The sequence below is a fragment of the Symphalangus syndactylus genome, chromosome 14 (assembly GCF_028878055.3).
Source record: "Symphalangus syndactylus isolate Jambi chromosome 14, NHGRI_mSymSyn1-v2.1_pri, whole genome shotgun sequence".
Taxonomy (NCBI): domain Eukaryota; kingdom Metazoa; phylum Chordata; class Mammalia; order Primates; family Hylobatidae; genus Symphalangus; species Symphalangus syndactylus.
In genome coordinates, this window is record NC_072436.2 from 11439212 (window position 1) to 11459357 (window position 20146).

Here is a 20146-nt window from a genome sequence, read left to right on the forward strand (position 1 = left end):
AGTGATTCTCCTGCCTCAGCCTCCTGAGTAGCTGGGATTACAGGTGCACGCCACCATGCCCGGCTACTTTTTGTATTTTTTAGTAGAAACAGAGTTTCGCCATGTTGGCCAGGCTGGTCTTGAACTCCTGATCTCAAGTGATCTGCCTGCCTTGGCCTCCCAAAGTGCTGGGATTACAGGCATGAGGCACTGCACCCGGCCTATATCTATGTTATAAACCTGTGTTCCTGTAATATTTTATTTGAAGGGAAAAAAATGTTCTGCTTGAAAAGAAAGTTTGAAAATTATTGTTCTTAGCAGAAAGGCTCTGGATTTTTTTGTAGGTGTGTGACCTTGGGCAAGTCACTTTATCTCTCTGGGCCTCAGCTTCCTTTTGTAAAATGCAGACATTAGACTAGGTTACTGCTTCCTAAACTTTCTTGTGTCATGGGACTCATGCCTGTGGCTCATGCCTATAATCCCAGCACTTTGGGAGGCCGAGGCGGGAGGATCACTTGAGCCCAGGAGTTCAAGACCAGACTGGGCAACACAATGAGACCCCCATCTCCACACACACACACACACACACACACACACACACACACACACACACACACACAATTTAGCCAGGTGTGGTGGCAGTAGTAGCTGTAGTTCCAGCTACTCAGGAGGCTGAAGTGGGAGGGTCTCTTGAGTCCAGGAGGTTAAGGTTGCAGTGAGTTATCTGCACTCCAGCCTAGGCAAAAAAGTGAGACACTCTCAAAAAAAAAAAAAGGTTATATGTATGTGTCACCTGGAGATAAAGGGAAGTGGAAGATGGCAGTTTGGGAACTCCAGTTACCCACTCTGTAGCTAGTCTGCCACTCGGATTTTGCTCACACACTGCAAAACTTGAGACCTGAAAATCTCCACAGACCCTTCCCGCTCTGACTCCTAAGATCCTCTCCTGTGACCACCTCAGACGGGACAACAGAGACAAACAGTGGGGATGGGGGCAAATCACAGGTTTATTGGTTTCCAGCTCCAGGCAGTGCACTGGCCAGGCCACAGCGGGGGATTAGAGATGGAGCCAGAGCCGGCACCTCCAGATCTTGTTGGGTCCTAGAAATGCTGCCAGGAGAGGTCTCCCTTCCCCAGTCACCTCATGCCCCATGGTCATACTGGGGTGGATGGGCCTGTCCTGACTGTGATTTAAAGATTGAACCTGGAAAAATAACTTTTGTGAAAATCCCACTCTGGGACCAGCAGGAAATGGGCTGTCATATGGCACCAGCTGGGATTCATTCCCAGAGGGTATCTGAGCGGGCACATGAACTGAGCCCCCTCTTCCTGTCCCCCATGCCTCAGTTGGAGGCCTCAGGACAGCATGTAGACCTCCAGCAGGCTGGAGACAGCGTGCATGCGGTAGAAGATGCCGAAAGGGAGGCAGATGTTGACGATGGCCGCCCAGAGGGAGTAGCCGTAGAAATCCACCTCCACTGTGTTGCTGAAGTGAGGGCGGGCCCCGAAGGCAGGCATGATCCACAGCTGTGTGGAGAGAGGAGCATTTCAGGAGCTGGCCTGGATGGATGCCTGTGGGTCATTTCTGTGGGCTTTGCTGGGCTGTTGCTAGATGGGGGCCCATCCTTCTAGCTTGGTGGACACGGAGGGCTGGGTGTCAGTGAATGGGCAACTCTAGCGTTTTGGACAGGACCTAGCACTCTCTAAGGGGCTCAGGAAGTGACCCCAACTGAATTTGCAATCCCCAGGCTAGGAGTCCACCTGTGATCACCTCTCCCAAAATCTTAGCAGGGCCTCAGTGTGGGACCGGGGAGGGGAGAAGAGGTTTCTCTAGAAGAAGAGGCACAAACAGCGAAATCAGCAGCTCTGTCCTGGGGGGTTGTGTGCACAGGGATGGCGGTGGCAGTATCAGGCTCAAGGCAGGGAGTTTGGGGTTCAGACAGAAGGCCACCCCACCCCAGCCCTCCCTGAGCTCTGCCCTCCAGCTCTTCCCTCATCCTCTTCTCCCTTTCCAGGAGCGGGAGGAAGTGGGGATTGGAATCCTGCTTCCTCTCTGGCTATGAGCTCAGAAGATTCAGGTGTGGGTAAGAAGCAAAGAACAAAGGTTTCTAGGCTAGCACCACCGCTACCCCTGATTAACTTCATCCTTGGGCACATCGCAGTCCCCTCTAAGCCTGTTCTGTCCTATAAAATGAAGGAGATGGAGAAGATGCTACTGGAGGTGATTTAGGCTCAGATACCTGGAGCAAGAATAGCCTCCCAGAAGGTGGCCCCTAGCCTATAAGCCAGGCCTGGGTGGAAGGTGGGGGTGGGGCCAGAGGGCAGGGGGCCAGGTACCAAAGCCAGTCCAAGACATGCTGAGGTCTGGGCCTTAATGATTCTGCTGGTAGGGCCAGAGATTGATGACCACAGTTTTTTTTTTAAGTGAAATTGATTGTGTTGGAAGGCTCCTGCATGGCATCATCCCACATCTCTGGGGACCATGACCTGGTGGATGGCCCTTCACAGTGGGACCTAACTAAGAATGACTCTTAGTTAGGGCTACTGCTGTACGTCATGCAGGTAGGATTTCATGGGGTAGAATTCACTCTGGGGCTCTTGCTCTGTCCTGGGATGTACTCACATTAAGTAATTTTCTATATTAGGGATATTTTTCTATTGGAGGTTCTAGCTGAAAGGATTGTTTTTCTATTGAGTGAAACTTCATTAGAAGTGTTTTTTTCTCTTTGAGATGTACCCACATAGGTACATGTTTCTGTATCAGAGGTAATAATAAGCCCCCACTGGGCCATTTCTGTCTTGGGTTGTACTAGAAACACCAAGAGTGTTTCGCTATTGGGATGCACTTTCATTACCAGTGTTTCTGCCCTGGGGTACTTCTATACAGAGAACATATTTGTATTGGGTGAAGTCTGTTGCTTTTTTTTTTTTTTTTTTTTGACAGTCTCACTCTGTTGCACAGGCTGGAGTGCAGTGGTGCAATCTCAGCTCACTGCAACCTCCGCCTCCTGGGTTCAAACAATTCCCTTGCCTCAGCCTCCCAAGTAGCTGAGATTATAGGCGCGCACACCATAACGCCTGACTAATTTTTGTATTTTTAGTGGAGACGGGGTTTCACCATGTTGGCTAGGCTGGTCTCGAACTCCTGACCTTGTGATCTGCCTGCCTCGGCCTCCCAAAGTGCTGGGATTACAGGCGTGAGCCACTGCGCCCGGCCAAGTCTGTTGTTCTTAATCTTTGCTGAGTCACTAGGGAGGGGGTGGCTGTTGTAGATGCCCTCCTTCCCACTTCACTCTGCTAACAGACCGCTCACACTTACGCTGGTCTCCGCTACTTCCTGACACTGTTCCAATTATTCTGAGAAGCAGGCAGGTCACAAGTTCCCAGGACCAGTCACACCTCCCACTGGGGGGTGAGGACCCCACCTTCCACATCAGCTCTCAGCTTCCTCTCACCTCTGCCCAGCCCCTGTGTCAACCTTCCCTGGGACCCTTCCAGCTCCATCTGCTGCCTAGATGCCAGAACGCTAGGATTTCATTTTCGCTGAGTGCCTGAGATGCCATTTGCCCCAAAGCTACAGCTGGCCCTCTCTGAACCTGCTCCTTTCCTAGAGAGCTGTAAGATTCTCAGGCGGGCTGGGGGCAAGACAGAGAAGGCTAAGGGCTTAAGCCTGCAAGAGCATCCTTCCTCAGTCTCTTCTCCCAAGCCCACCCTTTCTCCCCCCAGCTACTCACGATGACATTGCAGAGCAGGAGAAACAGAGAAATATCTTTTAGGCACCGGCGTCTCCACTGGCTTCTGGGGGCTGAGACGATGGCCACTGCTTCCCGCTGGTCTGAGGGGCTGGGGCTAACCAGCCCGGGGGTGGGCGGGCAGGCAGGCAAGGTGTGGAGGGCATCCAGGTTGGTGAAGGTGAGGTCTTGGCAGGGCTCCTTGGGGTGGGTACTGTGAGGCTCAGCCCCGGGCGGTCCTCGGTGAAGGCTCTCGATGATAAACATGTTCTGGAAGGTGTGCTGGGCAATCATGAGCAGTGCATGGGTGAGGTTGAGCCCTGCTAGCAGGTCCTGGGGTGTGCCTGCCACCACGGCCACGATGGAGTAGTAGGAGATTGCGTACTGACCCAGGGCGGCACCCATCAGCAGGGCCACGTCCAGGGTGCGCGTGGGGTTCTTGTGGTGGTCCATGGCCCGGCGGTCAAAGCGGTAGATTATGGAGCCACTCAGGCTGGCCAAGGTCGTGAGTCCCAAGCAGACAATGTTGAAGCTGTAGTAGATGACCAGGGCCTGCCAGGTGTGGCTCCCGTCCCCGCTCACTTGAACCTCGTAGATGATGAAGACAGCCAGGCCCACCACGAAGAGCAGCAGGCCCAGAACCGGGCCAGCAAAAAAGGTCTCCCGGAAGAGGCTGACAGGGGATGGGGTGTGGCTGTGGCCAGGGGTGGAGACCAGGAATCTACCCACATTCTTCCACATGACATACAGCATGGTGGAGGCGAAGAGGCTGTACTCGATGTTGAAGGGATATAGGTAGAAGTACCCCTGCTGGAAGATCTGGCAGACAGCCGTGCTGCAGAGGCAGGAGTCTCCTCCGACCGGGTTGCCTGCATGCTCTGTTGTGGAGAGAGAGACACAGGGCTGGACTACCCTCCTGCCTTCCTAGAGAGGTCTCACCCCTAGCCTGTGACTCTTTTTTTGTTTTGTTTTGTTTTGAGACGGAGTTTCACTCTTGATGCTCGGGCTGGAGTGCAATGGTGTGATCTTGGCTCACTGCAAGATCCACCTCCCGGATTTAAGTCATTCTCCTGCCTCAGCCTCCCAAGTAGCTGGGATTACAGGCACTTGCCATCATGCCCGGATAATTTTTATATTTTTAGTAGAGACAGGGTTTCACCATGTTGGCCAGGCTGGTCTCGAACTCCTGACCTCAGGTGATCTGCTTGCCTCGGCCTCCCAAAATGCTGGGATTACAGGCGTGAGCCACCACGCCCAGCCTAGCTTGTGACCTTTGTTAAGGGCAGGGCCCCTGTCTGTCATGCCTGCTATATTCACCAGGGTATCCCTCATGCCTTTACAGGGCATGGCACACTCCTTCACTTCACAAATATTTCTTGAGCACCTACTGTGTGCCATATGCCATAGACGGGACACATCAGTGCTCAGTAAGAACAGTCTAGGCCAGGTGCAGGTGCTCACACCTGTAATCCCAACACTTTGGGAGGCCAAGGCCGGGGGATCACCTGAGGTCGGGAGTTTGAGGCCAGCCTGGCCAACATGGTGAAATCCTGTCTCTACTAAAAATACAAAAATTAGCCGGGCTTGGTGGCATGCACCTGTAGTCCCAGCTACACGGGAGGCTGAGGCAGGAGAATTGTTTGAACCTAGGAGGCAGAGGTTACAGTGAGCCGAGATCATGCCACTGCACTCCAGCCTGGGCGACAGAGCGAGACTCTGTCTCAAAAAAACAAAACAAAACAAAAAACAAAAGAACAGTCAACCACAGGGCTGCTCACCTCACCCCACTCCATTCCTTCCATCCCTTCCTGCCCTGGCTCCCTGAGATAGAAAGTGGCTCTCTTGGGAACCTCTGAAGTTCAAGCTTCCTCACAGCTCTCCCTACCATCTGATTCAGCCCAGAAAGCCAGCTGCTATGCCCAAGTCTCCACCATGACCTCCCATCACTTCTGTTTGTACCACATGGAAAAGAGTCTTGACTCCAGAATGTGTTTGTAGGATACTCTGGGCCTTGGCAAACGTCTCTTTTCATCCTAAGAACTAGCCCAGCTGGTTTTGCAGATGAAGAAACTGAGGCTTAAGGTGGTGACGCGACTTGTGAAGGCAGAGTCAATGCACACTGCCTGACTTCTGACCCGGGACAGGTACTTCTCCGGCAGGCCTCTCTCCAGCCTGCAGGCCCCCATGTGAAGTCCATCACCTCCCTGGTTTGGTTTTGCACCCTCAGGAGTCCTCTCTGTGCAGGGTGGTTCTTTGTAAGGCTTGCTGGGCTGGGGTCTCCCTGAGGGCAGGGGCCATGCTTTCTGTTGCTGGACCCTCCCATGCTAGGAGCGTGCATGTCTTAGTTATCTTGTCTGGTCCTGGCTATTGGGGGACCCTAGAGAAGTCCAGAGAATGAGGACTGGAGACTGGATCCCGTTCCTCCTTAGTTTAGCATATTGGTTAAAAACAAAGATGCATATGAATGCTAGTGCTAGACCTTGGGTGAGCTACTTAAGCTCTTTCTGCTTTAGTTTCTGCACCTATGCATGGGAATGGGGAGAGTACCCACCTCACAGGGAAGTCTTGAGGGTTAAATGGAGTGTTTAAGACACTCAGCACAGTGCCTGACTTAGAGACCTCAGTAAATTGCCATCCTTACCATTGTGATGCCATGATTATTTCTCACCTTCTCCTCCTTCCCGGGCTCTCCCATCTGATCCATGCTTGCACTACGGAACCACTCTGCCTCCCTTCCCCTTTTCCCAGCTTGATCACTCTTGCCCCTTTCTTCCTGGATTCTGGGTCTGGGTCTCTTTTTTTAATTTTTGAAATAGGGTCTCACTCTGTCACTGAGGTTGGAGTGCAGTGGCGCAATCACAGCTCACTGCAGTCTCGACCTACCAGGCTCAAGCGATCCTCCCACCTCAGCCTCCCACAGTAGCTGGGACCATAGGCATGCACCACCACAACCGGCTAGTTTTTTGTATTTTTTGTAGAGATGGGGTTTCATCATCTTGCCTAGGCTGGTCTTGAACTCCTGAGCTCAAGCAATTCGCCTGCCTTGGCCTCCCAAAGTGCTAGGATTATAAGCATGAGCCACTGCACCTGGTCCTGGATCCCTTCTTGGTGGGGTGGAGACTGGACAAAGGGGCCTGGGCTGCAGCCTCAAGGATAAAAGGGTGCCTCTGATACTTCCCTTCTGGGGTCACCTACACCTGTACTGCAGAGGTAGATCCTGCAGCAGGAGGAGGTCCCTGGTTCTCTCCTTTGCCTCTGTGCCCTGATGGGGGCACGGGAGACTGACGTTATAAACTCACAAAGCACCCAGCCCAAGGCCTGGTAGCCACAGGGCCAGCATTAAGAGGAAACTCACGGTCAGAGGCGAGACGGGTGTGGCTGGCGTTGCTGTGAGAACTGCTGTAGGAGTGGGATTGGTGCACAGATTCATCCACCACGGCCGCCATCCAGATGGCCAGGTTGGTGATGAGTGTGAACATGAGACCACACCTGTTTGGGGTTGGGGGCAGGGAAAAAGAAGCCTGTGACCCTTTGGCAGTTTGGGGAGCAATACTGAGAGCTGGTGTTGAGAAATGAGAAAGCAGCCAGGCCCTGTGTGAACAGGGAAGCTGATTTTGGTAGGAACACAGCCTGGCTGGTGTGCCATCCAAGAGAGGGCTGGAAGGTTTTCCTGGGGGCCACCACCACTCCCTCCCCTGGGAGAAAGGGCCCCATAAGGTAGTGGAAGTCAGCCTGACAAAGCAAGGAGGCCTTGGCTGCAACCCCTCCCAGGGGACATAAAGAGAGGCCCCGCCCCAGGGTGGAAAGCCTGAATCTTTCCTGCAAGGTGAACACCAGCACGCTAGGCACAGGCATCAAGCTGCGGTTCTCACCAGGTCAGATCCAGGTGGACGTGAATGCAGTCTTTAGCGGAGACCCAGAGAAAGTAGGTCTGTAATGAGAGACATTGGTGACAGTCATTTACTCCAAAGATGGACAAAACTCCAGCGCACCCACGTCCATGCCATCTTGTTCTCTCCGCCTGAGGAACCCTTACACTGAGTTATCAGGTTCATTTTAGCTTCACAAAATGAGGTGGAGGCTGGGTGCAGTGGCTCATGCCTGTAATTCCAGCACTTTCGGAGGCCGAGACAGGTGGATCACTTGAGGTCAAGAGCTTGAGACCAGCCTGGCCAACATGGTAAAACCCCATCTCTATTAAACCCCATCTGTACTAAAAACACACAAAAAATTATCTGGGCGTGGTGGCATGCACCTGTAATCCCAGCTACTTGGGAGGCTGAGGCAGGAGAATTGTTTGAACCTGGGAGGCAGAGGTTGCAGCCAAGATCACGCCACTGCACTCCAGCCTGGGCAATAGAGTGAGACTCCGTCTCAAAAAAAAAAAAAAAAAAAAAGAAAAAAAAAAGAAAAAAAATTAGGTGGGGAGGACTGTCTTTTTCTGTTCTGACACAGTTTGTATAAAATAGTGGTTCTCCATTCTTTAAAGGTTTGCAAAACATCACATGTAAAATCCTGCTCGTGTGGGGTTTATTTTATGTGGAGTTGGGGGTCAAGTAGATTTTTGACTATCTAGTTATTTTTTTTTTCTGGGAGCAAGGCCAGCCTCAGGTTAGGTCTTGCTCAGGGTGGAAGGAGTCTCTGTGGACTTCTCACCTTTGCTTGGCAACATCCCCTGCTCATCCTCTTCCTCTGTTGCCGTACCAGGCCTTGCTACCGTCTGGCTGCCTGTGAATCCCTGCTGTGGCATTTGGTGATGTGGGGATATCTATATTTTCATTTTACCTGAGTATTCTTCAAACCCACAAAATACGAAAGACTAAAACTACATAAATGCCACAGCCGCACGTGTGCTGAACTGTGAAAACCTGGGCAGCAGGGGTGATGTTTCTGGGAAGGGCATCATCCGTGGTGCCATTTTTGTCATGATAGAGGGCTGGGGGCTGTTCTGATCCCATCTAAGCCCAGTCCTGCCTCAGCTCAATCAGAAGATCTTTCAAAGTATTGTTTATGCAGCAACAACTACAAAGCGAATGTTTGAGGAATTCCAGTTACAGGCTACCCTACTTTCCAAACAAATACAGAACAGAGGGACCAAGCTGGCAGGAGCCTGGGCTGACACAAAAGCCCCCTACGGGCACCCAAGAAGGGCAGGCCAGGTTCTGGGAGACAGGGCTGGCTGTCACAACTCACACCTCCTAGGTGTTAACTACTGGCACTGCTTAGGTTGAACTAACATTGCAGAGCTCCAACTGGGAGCTCACATTGAGATATTACTTCATTATGAGGTGTTTCCACATTGATGGACTCCTGTGATGCTCTCTACAGCCCTGTCCCTGGTTTACTTAATAGCTCAGGATACGAGGCAGATGGAGCTCAGGTCTCCAGCCCCTTGTTGGGTCCTTCCCAATGGCCAAGAGTTAGCTCCCTTCTTCCACACAGCGACACTCCTCCACCCACCTGGATGATGACAAACACAGCCTGGATGAGGGGGTGCAGGATCTTGATGGCCGACTGGCACTCGAAGAAACTGGAGTAGTAGCCAGTCTTGAAGACATCCATGATGAGGGTGCAGATTCCAAACAGCACCAGCCCACCTGGAAACCAGGGGCGGGTGGGTGGTGGTGGTGGATCAGAGAGGCAGGAGAGAAGGCCTGCCGAGCTGAGGACAGGCCCTGAGGATGGAAGGCTAGATGGGTGGGTGGACGGGTGAGTGAGTGCACTGTTGGATGGGTCAATGGGGAGGGTGGGAGGATAAGTGGATAGGTGGATAGACAGACTGAAAGGTGAACGGGTGGATGGAAGGGTGAGTGTATGACTGAGTGGGTGGATGGATGGACCTGCTACCGAGCCCCCCTCTCTTTGGGGCTGTGTGGATACCGCAAAGGGCCCTCGCTGGGCTCTTTCAGTGGCTGCCATCTTCTGGTTCCTGCTCTCCATCAAAGGCCCTCCTTCAGCCAGCCTTCTCCAATCTTCAGACCGGGGGCAAAGAGGTCCGGTTCCATCCCTCTATTCATCCCTCCCCCAGGACCCCTTACCTTCCTCTTTTTCCTTAACTGCAGCCCACCTCACCCTCCGGTCCTCTTGGTCCTCCCTAGGGAACCTCTCGCCCTCGTATGTCAATCTGCTCTCTGCAACTCCTGTGAGAGCCCTAGCCTGCAGCTCCCTGCTGTGCCCACCCCACCTCACCCCTACCTCCCCTGGCACCTCGGAGCCAGATGGGCCCAGCGTGCGCGTCCCGGTAGGGTACCGCGCAGGGGCAGCGCACGGTTCGGAGGAGGTAGAAGAGGATCCAGAGCGTTGCCAGCAGCATCATGGTAGTGAGCAGCGCGAACACGTCGGTGTCGTACACGGCCACCTTGTTGAAGGCTCCGCCGCTGATGAGCGTGCAGGCGAGGAGCAGCACGTTCGCGGCCAGCAGCACCGACAGCAGGCGGCCGCCCTTCTTCCACACCTCCCTGGGGCCTGCACGCGGCGCCTGGGGGCTCTCCTTGGGGCCCTGGGCCAGCTCCTCGGACATGGCGGGGGCGACTGGAGAAGGCTGGAGGGATCACTGTAGGGGAGGAGCGGACAAAACTCCAGGTCAACCCTGATGGCTCTCCTTCCCCCATCTCATCCCTAGATTTGGGGACTAGGGAGTTCCTGACCCGCAGGGTTGGGGCTTCGGGTGCTGGAGGAAGCGCTGGGAAAGGGGAAGAGAAAACGCAGAACCTGCCCCTCTCGCTGGGCGGGAAGAAAGCAGAAGCGGCAGCACCCGGTTGGACCCCTCCAAGGTCCCCACTCCCCAAGTCCGACTGCCCTCTGGCCCGGGGCACCCACCTGGCTAGGCCTGGAGCCGACGCTGAGCTGGGGGTCAGGGGACGGCGAGCGTCTCCTCTCTCCCACGCCGAGATGGACAGGCGCTTTATACCCAGGAGGACAGGGTGATTTACAGCTGCGGGAGTTTGGCTCCATAAAGCTCTCAGTCCCGCTCACATGATCCATCTTTCTCCAAGGTGAATTTAGGGAAGAGCCCGCTGGAGCCAGATAAGGCAAGATTCATATTTACCCTTTGAGAGGCGACCCCACTCCGTCACCCCGCTGCGGCCAGGCTCGGGCGCGGCCGCGCACTGCGGCACCTAGAGGGCACCCCGCCCCCGGTGCCCACCGCGCCCTGGCGCGCAGCATTCCAGGCGCCCAGAGCCCCGAGAGCTAAGCTCAAGAGACGTCCAAAAAGCCCGCGGGCACCCTGACGCCCTCCAGCTTCGGTGCACCCTGAATCCTGTGCTCTTCTGCTCCTGCCCGGGATGGGAACCCCAGTCTCCCTCGCCCCCACGGTCCTCGCAGTGATCCAAGCTCCCTTTTCCTCTATCCCACCGCCCTGCCCGCCTCTGCCGCCGGCCCGCGCTCCGCTGGACTCCGGGTCTTGGGTGAGAAGTTTCACGCGGCGCGCGGAGCCGCTGCCAGTCCTCCAGCGTCCCCTGCTGGAGCGCGGTCGAGGGACTCCGTGCAGGCAGCGGCGGCCTGGCGCGTCCCACTCGCTGACCCAACCGCGGTCGGTGCCGGTGCCCCTTCTTAGGTCCACTGTCCTGGGGCTCAGGCCGGCTCCCCCTCCCCGCCCTCCGGCACCCCTCCCCAGCTCTCGGTTCGTTCCACTGACAGGTGGAGAAATAGGGAGCCACAGCACCCCAGGCTCTAGTGAGGACAGACCTCTGACTGTCCCCGGACTGGGCGTCACAGGGCGGAGCCCCGGGGTGGGCACTTTTGAAGAGGAGGGCAGGGCCTCGCGTGGGTCACCCTCGTGTGTCGAGGTGCATGCAGGGTGTTTAGGACCCAGGGGAAGACCGGGGGCGGCTCCCGCCCCTTCCCACCCCGCCCCCGCCGCCGGGTGAGCGGCTCAGATGTCTTGGTAGTCGCGGCTCTGGCGATCCGCACCCTCCGTCTGCGGCAGCGGGGGCTGGCGGCCCCGGCCCCTGCCCGGCCCCCTCCTCCAACCTCATGCCTCAGCCCTAACCCCGCCGCCCTCCCCTGCGGGGGGCCTTTCTCCGTGCCCCCTGCCCGCCCCGTCCACTTCGGGCGCCATGAACGACCAGTACCACCGGGCAGCCCGGGATGGCTACCTGGAGCTCCTCAAGGAGGCCACCCGGAAGGACCTGAATGCCCCCGACGAGGATGGCATGACCCCCACTCTCTGGGCTGCCTACCATGGCAACCTCGAGTCGCTGCGTCTCATTGTGAGCCGCGGGTGAGTACGCCCCACCCAGCGTCCTTGAGGCCCCTGAGACCACCCCAGACTCCCTCGTCCACCGCTCCTCTGAGCTGCCTCCTTTCCCTGCAGGCAGGTGGACCCTTAGACCCTGGCGTTTGTGGGAGAGACACACGTGGAGGGGGACCCAAGCGGAGGCATCTGACACTTGTTAACACTGGTGACCTGGATCTGGGGCTAGGAGGGAAGAAACCGGGATTTGGGGGTTCCTGATTATGGGGGGTTGCTGCAGAGTGAGGGGAAGGTGGGAGAGATCCCCTGGCTGGGGTCCCCCTGGAAGTAAGAGTGAGGGGATAGTGAGAATCGGAGAGAAGGTTGGGAAGTCTCGAGGGGCCAGCAGCGGGGTCTAGAAAGGGAGGGGCCTTCACTGCCCACTCTCCAGCCTTGGATCCAAAGGGCTCTGCCAGCCAGCACCCACGTTCTCCGGCAGGCTGGTGTCACACAGCGCTTGCCCTCAACCTGCTCATTTTGGGGATTTATGGACACTGTCCAGAGCGCCAAATGTCACTGATTCAGCTACTCCCTTAACTCTCTCCAAGTCCCTCCTGCACAGCCGGGCACAGCTAAGCAGTGGTGGAGGCTGTGACGTGGTCACTCTGAAGGGGCTTCTCTTCCTTCCCCTTCCCTTTGGAGTTGCCGTGGGCCGAGGGTGGGCATACAGTGCAGGTGTCAGCGCCAGGGAAGGGGCCTGGAGGTGGCAGTTGAGCCACCTCCAGGACCAGAGCCACTGACATGGGTTCCTTGGGGCTAAAGTCAAATGACTGTGACCAACTCCCTCAGCCCCAGTGGCTTTATAAAGAGAAGTCAGGTTGGTCTGGACATCAGGGCAGCCTGGACAGGATGAGGGGTGGACAGGACACCCCAGGAGGGTTGATATGAAGTCTCAGGTCATGGGAGAGAGGGCCAGGGGCTGAGCTGACCCCGGTGCCAGGTACTGGCCTGTGGCCTGAACATGTAGAAGGTGCTGGAGACCCCTCCCTCTTGTCCTCTCCTTGGGCTGCTCCTTGAGCCCAGCATCAGGTGGGAGCAGCCTCGAAGCCTGGGCAGCTGAACCATGTCCCATGAGGCCAAGGCTGACTGGCCCCTCCCCACCCCAGGAGGGCACACAGTGACACTGTTCCCTGCCATCCCTTCAGAGAGGCTCATGAGAGGAGGGGAAGAGGGCTCCCCTTGGGTACACCAAGCCCCAGCTCCTCCAGAGACCAGGATGGGTGTTTGATGGGGGTGTGGGTCGGGTGCCGGCAGGTCCTTCCCACACTGGCCTGCAGGACTTGGCGGCCAGGAGGGGAGGCCCAGGAAGGGGTGTGTGGGAAGCTGTTGAGACAAGGGAGTGATTCTTCCCCCAGCCCTGGGGGTTGGCCTTGTGGCCTCATTAGCGCAGGGCAGGGGTGCTGTGCTGGGCCCCCAAGGGAGGGAGAGCTCCGGAGGAGTCTTGGGAGCTTGCCCTGGGGGACACAGTCTCGTATGAAGGGTGCTTGTGGGGGCTGTCGGGGGTCCCTGGACAGGCTCAAGTGAGCCAGCCTTGCAGGGATACCAAAGAGGGGGCAACCTGGGGAAGGGAGGGCTTCGGAGCGCGGGCAGCTGATTTCCCTCCTCCTCCCCTCCCGTCCTGGCTGCCCCTGCACTCCCCTCCCGGCTCAGGCCAAGGCCCGACACCTCCTCTCACACTCGGGCTTGCCAGGGCTGGCCCTGCTCCCTGCAGACAGCGCCCTGCCTGCTGACACGCAAGCCCACACCTCACACATGCTCACCCGGGGCTGGGGCCCGGCACACACCACCCACTGGTCTGTTCTCTTTTACGGTCACTCGGCACACGCAGCCACACTCACCACCACGCCTGCCTAGAGACCCAGACGCGGCCCTGGCCCACCAGCGCTCTGGGCCAGCTCTGTGCTGGGCCCCATGAATAATTTACTCCCTTCTCTCAGGGCATCAAATATTCATCCCCTAAGATTCCCAGCCCTCAGTTAGCTTGGGGAAGGCCCCGCCCCAGTCCCGCCTTCTCTGTCACCCCACCCCCTGCACGCCTGGGGCCATTTTCCCCTGGGCTCACCTGTTGGGTGGCTCAGGCCTGCAGGTCTCCTGGAGTGGAAGAGATCTCAGGCCCACGGTCCCTTTGGGGGTTGCTGTGACAGTGGGGAAGCTCCCCTCCCCCCTCCACTCCCTCCACCTCCATCCCCAGCCAGGACTCGTCACTCGTCCCTCCTGAATGCTTTCCCTGCAGGGGTGACCCGGACAAGTGTGACATCTGGGGCAACACACCGCTGCATCTGGCAGCTTCCAATGGCCACTTGCACTGCCTGTCCTTCCTGGTGTCCTTCGGGGCCAACATCTGGTGCCTAGACAACGACTACCACACGCCGCTGGACATGGCTGCCATGAAGGGCCACATGGAATGCGTGCGCTACCTGGACTCCATCGCGGCCAAACAGAGCAGCCTCAACCCCAAGCTGGTGGCCAAGCTGAAGGACAAGGCCTTCCGCGAGGCGGAGCGGCGCATCCGCCAGTGCGCCAAGCTGCAGCGCAAGCACCACGAACGCATGGAGCGGCGCTACCGGCGCGAGCTGGCCGAGCGTTCCGACACCCTCAGCTTCTCCAGCCTCACGTCCAGCACCCTGAGCCGCCGGCTGCAGCATCTGGCGCTGGGCAGCCACCTGCAGTACTCGCAGGCCACGCTGCACGGCACGGCCAGGGGCAAGACCAAGATGCAGAAGAAGCTAGAGCGGCGCAAGCAGGGCGGCGAAGGCACCTTCAAGGTCTCCGAGGATGGGCGCAAGAGCGCCCGCTCGCTCTCGGGCCTGCAGCTGGGCAGCGACGTGATGTTCGTGCGCCAGGGCACCTACGCCAATCCCAAGGAGTGGGGCCGAGCCCCGCTCCGGGACATGTTCCTCTCGGACGAAGACAGCGTCTCCCGTGCCACGCTGGCGGCCGAGCCTGCCCACTCGGAGGTCAGCACCGACTCAGGCCACGACTCCCTGTTTACCCGCCCCGGCCTGGGCACCATGGTGTTCCGCAGAAATTACTTGAGCAGTGGGCTGCACGGACTGGGCCGCGAGGATGGGGGGCTGGACGGGGTGGGAGCGCCGCGGAGTCGGCTGCAGAGCTCCCCCAGCCTGGACGATGACAGCCTGGGCAGTGCCAACAGCCTGCAGGACCGCAGCTGTGGGGAGGAGCTGCCCTGGGGCGAGCTGGACTTAGGCTTGGACGAGGACCTGGAGCCCGAGACTAGCCCGCTGGAGACCTTCCTGGCCTCCCTGCACATGGAGGACTTTGCCGCCCTCCTGCGGCAGGAGAAGATCGACCTGGAGGCTCTGATGCTGTGCTCTGACCTCGACCTCCGCAGCATCAGCGTCCCCCTGGGGCCCCGAAAGAAGATCTTGGGGGCCGTGAGGAGGCGGCAGCAGGCGATGGAGCGCCCGCCAGCCCTGGAGGACACAGAGCTGTGAGTGTCCAGCCTGGTGGGGGGATGGAGGAGCAGGAGTTGGAAGGCCCCTGGGGAGGGGGTACAGATCTGCCTATTCAGGAGTGGGGGGTGGGGGATACTGTATTTCATAAAATCAAAATGGGGCCATTGATGATAAAAGGCACCCTTATTTGCCACCAGCTCAGAAAAAGAAGTTGCCAATTTAATGATGACCCGAGGCATTCTTATCACAGTTAAAGTGCACCTCGATTTTGGGGACATCAACATGTGGGGAAATGGGCCTCTTAGTGTCAATGAATTTCAGCAGTCACAGGAATCACAGCTGGGGTGTTTTTGAGCCCTCCCACCTCCTAGGTGCTGGGTTGTGCCCTTGAACAAGTCCTCTTGCTTAATGCCCCTAAAAGCCTGTGTGCGCTGGACTATATTGGTGGATTATATCGTTCCCATTTTACAGCCGATGAGCAAGTGGAGGCTCAGACAGAATAGCTCACCTCAAGGTCCTGCTGCTGCTCAGCATGGAGCTGGGCTTGATCCCTGGTCTGCATGGCTTTAGAACCTGGGGTCAAGGTGGCTGCCATGGGATGCAGGGCGTGCAGTCAGCAGGGCCTCTCAATTGCCCAAGACCTCAGGCAGATTTTTTTTTTTTTTTTTGAGACAGTTTCCCTCTTGTCATGCAGGCTGGAGTGCAGTGGCACAATCTCGGTTCACTGCAACCTCCACCTCCCGGGTTCAAGCAATTCTCCTGCCTCAGCCTCCTGAGTAGCTGGGATTACAGGAGTGCACCACCATGCCCAGCTAATTTCTGTATTTTTAGTAAAGACAGGGTTTTGCCATGTTGGCCAGGCTGGTCTCGAACTACTGACCTCAGGTGATCTGCCCACTTTGGCCTCCCAAAGTGCTGGGATTACAGGCATGAGCCACCGCACCTAGCCTTAGGGAGATGTTTTACCTGCTGTTCCTGAACTTTGCAATCAGGAACGTGGGCAAATGCTCCCAAGAGGGCCAGCAGCAGCCTTGGAGGCAGGGTTCATATTCCAAAGGCCGTCATAGTTGCCCAAGGCTGCCACCACAATGGTCATGCTGTGGCCAGCCCCTGCCCTGGCCCCTCCCCAGTGGCATCCCACAGGCCCAAGAAACATTGTCCTCATTTCCTCTTAGGTATCTGTGGCCGTTATCCTGGATGGCTGGGGCAGGGATGGGTGTGGGGAGGCAGGCTGGTTCAGAGTTTTGGGGATGGGGAGGTCAACCATAGGCTGGCGTCTCCTATCCCTGACCATTGGCCTGCTGAGAGATGGGGAGGCTAAGTTGTCCAGATGGCTGCCCTGAATGAAAATGATGCCTCTAGAGGGCCTCATGTGAGATCTGTTTCTTTCTGTCTCTTCCTCCACAGATAACGGGGGGCTCCTCTCCCCAGACCAAAATGAATTGCAAGTTGCCACAACCTATGGTGGGGTCTCGAGGTCCTCACAGTTGCCAGCTCTGCAGCCCCCTTCCCCAGGAGCAAGGACCAGTTGGGGCGACTCCTTTGAAAGCCTGTCCGCACCTTGAAGCAGAGGGTGTGGCCTGGAGACACCAGAGGGGCAAGAGAGTGTTCTGGAACTCCAGTTTTGAGGGGTCTTGAAGGCCTTGAGCCACCCATTCTGAGTAGCCCTAAAGGACATGTAGACTTGGGGGAGGCCTCTGCAGAGGGAGGGCAGGGGCATCAAAACTGGATGAGAGTGTGGGAGGTGGATGCGGGAGGGCGTGACTGTCCCGGGCGCCGTGGCCTCACCCACCCCTCCCCTGATGGCCTTGTTCTCTTGTGCTCAGGCCAGAGACTTGCTCACTACCTGCATTGTTGTGAAGGGAAGAGTTTGGGCTGCCTTCCCTCCTCCCGTCCACCCCAGAGGGGAAGTTCCTCAGCCAGACTCTTCAGCCAAATGCCCCATCTTTCAGTCTGCACCCCATCCCCCCATCCCAAGCATAGCCAGCACCCCCTCCTTCACCTAGTGGCCAAGGCCCGGAGCTGGAAAGCCAGGTTGGGGTGGGGTGGGGGTACTGATGCCCTTCCCAGCTCATCTAGGGGTGAAGCCTGGCCTGTCTTCCTCCAGCCTCCCCCTTTTTCAATGTGCAGCCTGGCCCCCCAGGGACCCCAGAGGGCCAGGGCGCTAGATGCAAGGTGCTAGACCAACAGGCTGCAGTATTATAGCCCCCAGGCCTGGCAGGCATGCGCTGGGCTAGAGAAAGGCATCCGCCAACCTCCTCAGTCTCCCAGGGCCGGGACAGGCAGAACAGGGTGTGGCTGGGTGTCAGGCCTGGGGTGGGTAAGTCCTGTGATGTGGACACTGGAGAAAGTGGATAATCTAAACTGCAGATTGTCCCCAGGTCACCAGGGCTGTGTGCGTGTGCATGTATGCATGTGTGTGCGTGCGTGTGTGTACGTGTGTCGTGTGTGTGAGCTTGGGTGAGTGTGTGTGCATGTGTGTTCTCGCATACATGTGTACGTGTGTGTGTGCATGTGCATGCGTGCGTTTGTGTGCATGCATGTGTGTGCATGCCTGTGTGTGTGTTTGTGCATGCATGTGTGTGTGCATGCGTGTGCGTGTGTTTGTGCATGCATGTGTGTGCATGCGTGCGTGTGTTTGTGTGTGCATGCGTGTGTGTGCATGCGTGTGCGTGTGTTTGTGTTTGTGCATGCATGTGTGTGTGCGCATGCATGTGCGTGTGTGTGTGCATGCGTGTGCATGTGTTTGTGCATGCGTGTGCGTGTGTTTGTGTATTTGTGCATGCGTGTGTGTGCATGCGTGTGCGTGTTTGTGCATGCATGTGTGTGTGTTTGTGCATGCATGTGTGTATGTGTGTGCGTGTGTGTGCGTGTGTTTGTGTGTGCATGCATGTGTGTGCATGTGTGTGCATGTTTGTGTGTGCATGCGTGCCTGTGTGTTTGTGTTTGTGCATGCGTGTGTGTGCATGTGTGTGCGTGTTTGTGTGTGTGCATGTGTGTGCGTGTGTTTGTGTGTTTGTGCATGCATGTGTGTGTGCCTGCGTGTGCGTGTGTTTGTGTGTGTGTGCATGGGTGCGTGTGTGCACGCTCACGTTGGGTGGTGTTTGGTAGGTTTCCCTCCAGGTCTGGTAGGGACTGGGCTGTTGCATGATTCTGTGTGGATCGGGGGTAAGGGAGAGCTCACCTGTGTCCCAGCCCTCTGATGGTGGCGAGACCAGGGGAAAGGCCAGCTCAGAGGGTGGTCACAGCATGTGTCCTCTGATGTGTGCCCCCAAAGCTCTCTAGCCAGACTGAGGTCACAGATGTGGGAGAGTCCCTCATGAGCCTGCTGACGTGTGTGTGCCCCTTTGCACCCCATGCAGAGCTGCTCTCCTCCTTTCTCAGCCATGGCCCCCCATCCCTGACCTCAGCTGGGAAGCAGCTCCTGCTGGGAGCATGGCCTCAGCCCCCAGCTCCTCCCGGGGCCCCCGTGGCTGGGGCAGGGGAAAGAGAGCCCTCAAAGGCCTCTTTCTGGTCTGTCTGGGGGTTCCCATTCCCACACACGTGCCCAGAGTAGGGGGCATGGAGGAGATGGTCCCTGTCCTACTGCAGGACACTGAGGGCTTGGCTGCCTGCCACCGCCGTCTGGAGCCCACCGCAGCTCTTCTCCCTGTTCTCTGGGCCTGAGCCTGGGGCCACCCCCAAGTGCCGACTTGTTTCTGCCAGAGCCCCAGGTGCTGCCCCTTCTCTCCCATTCCTCGTCCATTTACTGCCGCAGCCCCTCCTGGTTCTTCTGGTGCTGGGGTGGAGCAGGCTCTGCGCTCCCACCACTGTACCCCGAATCCCTCCTGCAGGCTCATTACCACTTTTGTAGAGAATGTTCTCCATCAGTATCATGCCTGTCTTGTCCTTTAATGCTTTGGGGATAAAGTGAAGAGTGGAAGGGTGGGGATGGGGGAGGGAGGGGGTCTGCTCTGTGCTTGTGAGGACTGGGTCCTGGGTCCTGTTCTCTGGAGTGTATTCGAGACCCCATGCTATTCATCTTTGCAGGGATCCCTAGGCCTTTACCCTGCTCTCCTAGCTCAGCCCAGAATTAGGAGCTGGTGGAGAGGCAGGGCTGAGAACTAGGGCAGGAGAGTCCCCCTGAGCAAGGAGGATGGCTGAGCCTCCAGGCTTGTTGCCAGGGCCTGCAGCTGCGGAAGGCAGGAGGGTGTGTGTTCTCTCTTCCCACCAATGCCTACCTGGACTTTTCCAGAGATGGGCAGAAACGTACTCCAGGAGGCTGCCGCCTGTCACCTGGGCTCTGGGCCTCTGGAGGGGTCTCCATGAGGGCCCTCCAGAGGCCCAGAGGGGTCTCCATGTCCCTCATCACCGCAGGCAGCTCGTAGGCAGCCTAATTTGAAGCCCTGCTTTCTCCCGGGGGTGAGTCCCCTCCGTAAGCTGGTGCCTAGTGGGCTCTGTTTTCTTAGTCAGGTCTGAGGAAGGGCCCTGGAGTCATCTTGCTCCATTGCCTAAGCCGCTGGGCCAATTTCTTCCGCCAAAGGGAGTTCAAGACTGTTCCCTTCCCTCAGCATCAATCAGAAAGGTCCCCAGGATGTTGGTGCAGGAAGGTTGCCTAACAACCATCCAGGGGTTCCAAGCCACCTCCCTCCACTTTACAGATGGAAAAACTGAGGCCCACAGAGGGGAAGAGTCAGACCCAGAATGCGGGTCTCTGGCTGCTGCCATGCTGTCCTCACACTTAGGCTGCCAAGGGCGCCAACACAACAGGATTGCACCTGCCATGCCCTGGGGGCGCATCTCCC

At 57.2% G+C, this 20146-nt stretch overlaps 2 protein-coding genes across 3 annotated transcripts; one reads left to right on the forward strand and one right to left on the reverse strand.

Moving 5' to 3' along the window:
* Nucleotides 1–966: 966 nt before the first annotated feature.
* On the reverse strand, nt 967–10654 carry OTOP2 (otopetrin 2). Its single transcript, XM_055241157.2, has 7 exons — nt 10530–10654; nt 9918–10263; nt 9171–9307; nt 7583–7641; nt 7066–7199; nt 3714–4588; nt 967–1506 (listed from the first exon to the last, which is right to left on the reverse strand). The coding sequence occupies exons 2-7, from the start codon at nt 10228–10230 to the stop codon at nt 1336–1338; spliced, it is 1689 nt and encodes a 562-aa protein (XP_055097132.1). The 5' UTR covers nt 10231–10263; nt 10530–10654; the 3' UTR covers nt 967–1335.
* A 937-nt stretch (nt 10655–11591) lies between these two features.
* USH1G (USH1 protein network component sans) lies at nt 11592–19231 on the forward strand. 2 transcript variants are annotated; one of them, XM_055241160.2, is made up of 3 exons: nt 11592–11934; nt 14180–15397; nt 16770–19231. In XM_055241160.2, exons 1-3 carry the CDS (start codon nt 11771–11773, stop codon nt 16771–16773), a joined length of 1386 nt encoding a protein of 461 aa, XP_055097135.1. In that variant the 5' UTR covers nt 11592–11770; the 3' UTR covers nt 16774–19231. The 2 variants fall into 2 exon arrangements, with proteins under 2 accessions (XP_055097135.1, XP_055097136.1); XM_055241161.1 differs by lacking the exon at nt 16770–19231 and having other exon boundaries at nt 14180–15401.
* Nucleotides 19232–20146: the final 915 nt, after the last annotated feature.

Excerpts from the sequence above, each read along its gene's own strand:
- OTOP2 (XM_055241157.2), bottom strand. The coding sequence starts at position 10,230 with ATGTCCGAGGAGCTGGCCCAGGGCCCCAAGGAGAGCCCCCAGGCGCCG. Across the intron at positions 7,642-9,170 it reads CTGTGTTTGTCATCATCCAG|ACCTACTTTCTCTGGGTCTC; the intron begins GTGGGTGGAGGA and ends CTCTCATTACAG. Across the intron at positions 7,200-7,582 it reads GTCCACCTGGATCTGACCTG|GTGTGGTCTCATGTTCACAC; the intron begins GTGAGAACCGCA and ends AACCCCAAACAG.
- USH1G (XM_055241160.2), top strand. The coding sequence starts at position 11,771 with ATGAACGACCAGTACCACCGGGCAGCCCGGGATGGCTACCTGGAGCTC. Across the intron at positions 11,935-14,179 it reads CGTCTCATTGTGAGCCGCGG|GGGTGACCCGGACAAGTGTG; the intron begins GTGAGTACGCCC and ends CTTTCCCTGCAG.